The following is a 3,965-nucleotide window of genomic DNA, read 5'->3' on the forward strand; positions in this document are numbered from 1 at the left end:
AGACTTAACAATTTTAAGCTATCTTTGGATTTTGGTAAAAATATGTCGCTTATGGTTTTAAAGATGACGGAAAAAAAGAAGAAAATGATGTCCCCACTCGTTACCCCTAGATCTTCCCCCTACCTGCTCTTCTATAAATGAAAAACATACTGGGTAGGCCTAGCAATTCTTTTGAGGGGTGGGGGGTGGTGGGTTTCTGAATCGACTATTTATTTTGAAGTATTTTGTTTATGGAAAAATTCTATTATAGAATGAGTTTTGTTTGGATTTTAATTAATATGAATGTATTGAGTATTAAATTAATGTGAAACGTGGGACATGGGCCACTCTGCGTCCTGTCACTTCCAAAAATGGTAACGCTTATATCCACCCTTTAGAATTTTGCGCACTACCCTTTAAATTTTGAGGACATTTTTAAATGAGATAACAGGTCCCTACTTTAAATAAATATTTGTCATACAGTTCACAGTTGCTTGATACAAATTACAATCCCAAAATTCTTACTATTTAAGAACAACTAGAGGAATTAATTGACAAGGTATGTGGGAGATGTACAGCAGCCTTTCTTCTGGACAGTAGAGGGGATGCAAGCTGGTTTAATGCTCGGTATAAAAACCCTGATAGGGCGACAGATTCACGTGTGTATTCATTTACAGGAACTCACTTTGATGTTCAATATACTCAGGTAAAACATTTTCTCGTCTTTTTTTTCCCCACTGCCAGATTAGGATTTGTTTAACAAAATAATTTAAAAAAAAGTACGTATAAACGATCATTGACATAAAAATGTTCCTAAGTGATGGGATACGTTGTAAAAGAGGCTGCTGAATATAATAAATAATCTGTTACTTCAGAAGCTTTATTTGTGGAACAATTAGCAAATTATAGTGTGAGAAAAAGAGGCAGGCAATTGAAATAAATTTAGAAAGGAGATCAATTAGTTAGAAGTTAAGTTTGGTATTTGAGTTACAGTATGCAGGTGCTAGTAATGAAGGGGAGAACTCGGGGTGTTTTGTCGGTTGTGGGGGAGTGCTGCTGCCAAGTAAAAATCGCCAAGTGTAAAGTACGAGGAGGAAGACTTTCGTCTTAATGAGAATCTCCCAGATCTTACAATTATATTTTATATCTAATTGTAATTATTTATGATGTACTGTTAATAATGTAAGATTGAATAAAGTTTGTATTGTGAATTGTGATCACCTTGAACTTTTTAATAAAAAAGCTTGTCATGCGCAGCTGCATGTATAAAAATATACCTACAGTGGTATAAACAGTATTATGATTTTATACAAAATTTCTTTCAAAGGATATATTAACAAAAGGAGTTGATTGTTCCCACATGTTCGAGATGGACGGTTACAATGTGTTAGTGGCAGGAAACACCAAGAGCGACAACGGCAATCTTATAAACACAAAAATTTATCTACAACCTCATGATTATGGTAAGAAACGGAAAACAGAAAACACTAATTCGATTTTGTTGTTTTAAGCACCATAACAATGGTCCAACCCTTGCCCCGGTGCCTTGGTTTGCAAGCAGTACCGGTATTCGATATTATTTTGATATAATTTTCTTTTTTTTTCTCTAGGACGACCAAAAACAGCATCAGTGTTTGCAATTTTCATTTTGACTGATGGTAAATTATCATTTCTATTTTCTTCAGATGTTTCATTGTAAATTGATTTAGAACTTTGTTCCAAAATAAATATAGTGGTGAAGCGATGACAATAATAACACATTTTCAAGTTGACGTATTTTTGAAACAATTTATTTAGTAAAAATAGACATTGATAAGATGTTTAAAAAATCATACATAATTGACGTATTATAGAAAGCTTATTTTGCTTGGCACGAACATTCCGTCCTGACCTCAGGACATTCTCAACGTGGATCACGTTTAGAAAATATATAGGCCTAGTAGCCTAGGCCCTATTAATAGTTCGTATCAATAAAAAAAAGTCAAATGTCTTGCAAATATGTAGGCCTAAATGATAAAGAACAGTGTTCAAATTGAACTAAGTTTAGAAACTTCAATAAAATAAATCAGTATTGTGAGGAATAATCTGACCGGAATGAATCTATGATATTCCAACATGATTTCGTTGCTTAACAGTATCATTGACAGCAAATGGTCACATGTTCAATTTTTTGAAAGGATATGCTCGATTAAGCGTAGCTTAAAGTCAGGCTCCGGAGGAAAAAACATTTTTGGTATGTTGTAGAACTGATTTTTCTAAGACAGAAACAAGTTGTTTGACAAAAAAAAACTGTGGAACGGTGAACGAGATACAGATTTTTGAATATTTAAAAACTGGGGAAAAAGGGGCGTAACCGCCCATTTTTACACCTTTTTCCCCCAGTTTTTAAATATTCAAAAATCTGTATCTCATTCACCGTTGCTCAGTTTTTGATCAAACTTCTTTTTTCGGTCTTAAAAAAATCAGTTCTACAACATATCAACTTTTTTCTCTCCTGAGCCTGACTAGGTAGTTAGGAACGGCATGGGTGACATTAAACTCCATCCTGTCCAAGAGTCGGCGACTAAACTGACAACCCTCTCAGATGTGTCTTAGTGGTTGCTGGGGGGAGGGTGTTTACCCAGCAGCACACAAAACCAGTAGCTGAACAAAGGGCGGATGGCTCCTCGGAGTCAACGGCCAATCATTAATTAGTTTTAAAAATATGAGTAGTATAGCTCATTGTTATCATTGTTATTATTATTTTTTATTATTATTTTGTTATTATTTTATTGTTATTAATTTTGTATTTTCTCGCTTGGCCTATATTATTTCTGTGTAAAGTTGCAATATGAAATATGCACTATATAAATATCACATTATTATTATTATTATCATTATTATTATACTGTCATAATTCTTTTTTCTATTGAGTGCTTATTTATTTACACAGCAACATTGATTCATCATATATGAATTTTTCTGTGTTCTCTCTGAGCTGTCATTTCTCTTCGGTGTGAGGATGTGTATCAGTGGTGTGAAAATGATCTGGCTAAATTAAGTATGTAATAATAAACAGCCTTTGGTCTTGCCATGGCCGATAGCGATCACATGTTAAATTCACGCCCGGTGTACATTTTCATACAACTGATTACAGTATTAGGCACTTTTCGTTGTATGTGCTTTTTGGTGTTAACATATTTTTTTTTAACTTTGCCGTACCTGGAATCAAGGGACAAGTGGTAAGTCATTTTGGCAGTTCTACAACATTATTCATGTTCTCCACCAGAACCCGTCTTGTAAAGATTTTCTGTTATGAGCTAAAAAATGAAACTTCAATTCCATACTTCATGTGCTGAGTTTGCCTATGGAAGTTATTAACGTACAGTACGGCTAAAATTTTAAATGTGAACAAAAATCCGTCAATTAATGGAGAGTTTTTAACCTATTTATGATTAGAATTCATTATCTTCATTGATCCTTTTAATTGAACAATATACATTTTCATTAATCACTTGAGGTTTTTTTATTTCATGGCAGACAGACGTGCATCTTTAAGTTTATTCTGGGTTGTAAATTCAGGTCTAACGTTTTTAAACCATCAAATTCAAATAATAGTATGATACTAAAGAATTGCACTAACAATAAGTAGTAGGCCTAATTAATAAACTAAAACGAAAAAGTATTTTACAGTATGTAGTGTGATCGATGGTGATAGTAATAATAATTTATAGCATTGATATTAATTCATATTTATATTAATAATAATATTTATTATTATTATTATTATTATTATTATATTAATAGTAATAGTAATAATAATAATGAGCAGCGATGATGATGATGACGATGATGATGACGATAGTGATGATGATGATGATGTTGATGATGATGATGATAATGATGATGCTGGCGATGACGATGATGATGGTGGTGATGGTGATGATGGTGATGATGATGAAGATGATAACTGCTAATAATGATGATCATGATAATAATAATAATAA

General features: G+C 32.8%; 2 protein-coding genes across 4 annotated transcripts in view; both read left to right on the top strand.

Annotated features, from left to right (window-relative positions):
* The window catches only part of LOC117107161, a 7,684-nt gene extending 5,967 nt beyond the window's left edge, over positions 1-1,717 (top strand). The window contains exons 5-7 of the mRNA XM_033248747.1: positions 513-685; positions 1,307-1,442; positions 1,590-1,717. Of these exons, the coding sequence (XP_033104638.1) occupies positions 513-685; positions 1,307-1,442; positions 1,590-1,678 (398 nt within the window). The 3' untranslated portion in view covers positions 1,679-1,717. The remainder of the gene's footprint in view (positions 1-512; positions 686-1,306; positions 1,443-1,589) is intronic.
* The window catches only part of LOC117107160 (alkaline phosphatase-like), a 59,240-nt gene that overhangs the window by 47,962 nt on the left and 7,313 nt on the right, over positions 1-3,965 (top strand). The window lies entirely within an intron of this gene.

The sequence above is a fragment of the Anneissia japonica genome, unplaced genomic scaffold, assembly GCF_011630105.1.
Source record: "Anneissia japonica isolate Jap-2015-1 unplaced genomic scaffold, ASM1163010v1 scaffold287864_len1152817_cov193, whole genome shotgun sequence".
Classification (NCBI taxonomy): domain Eukaryota; kingdom Metazoa; phylum Echinodermata; class Crinoidea; order Comatulida; family Comatulidae; genus Anneissia; species Anneissia japonica.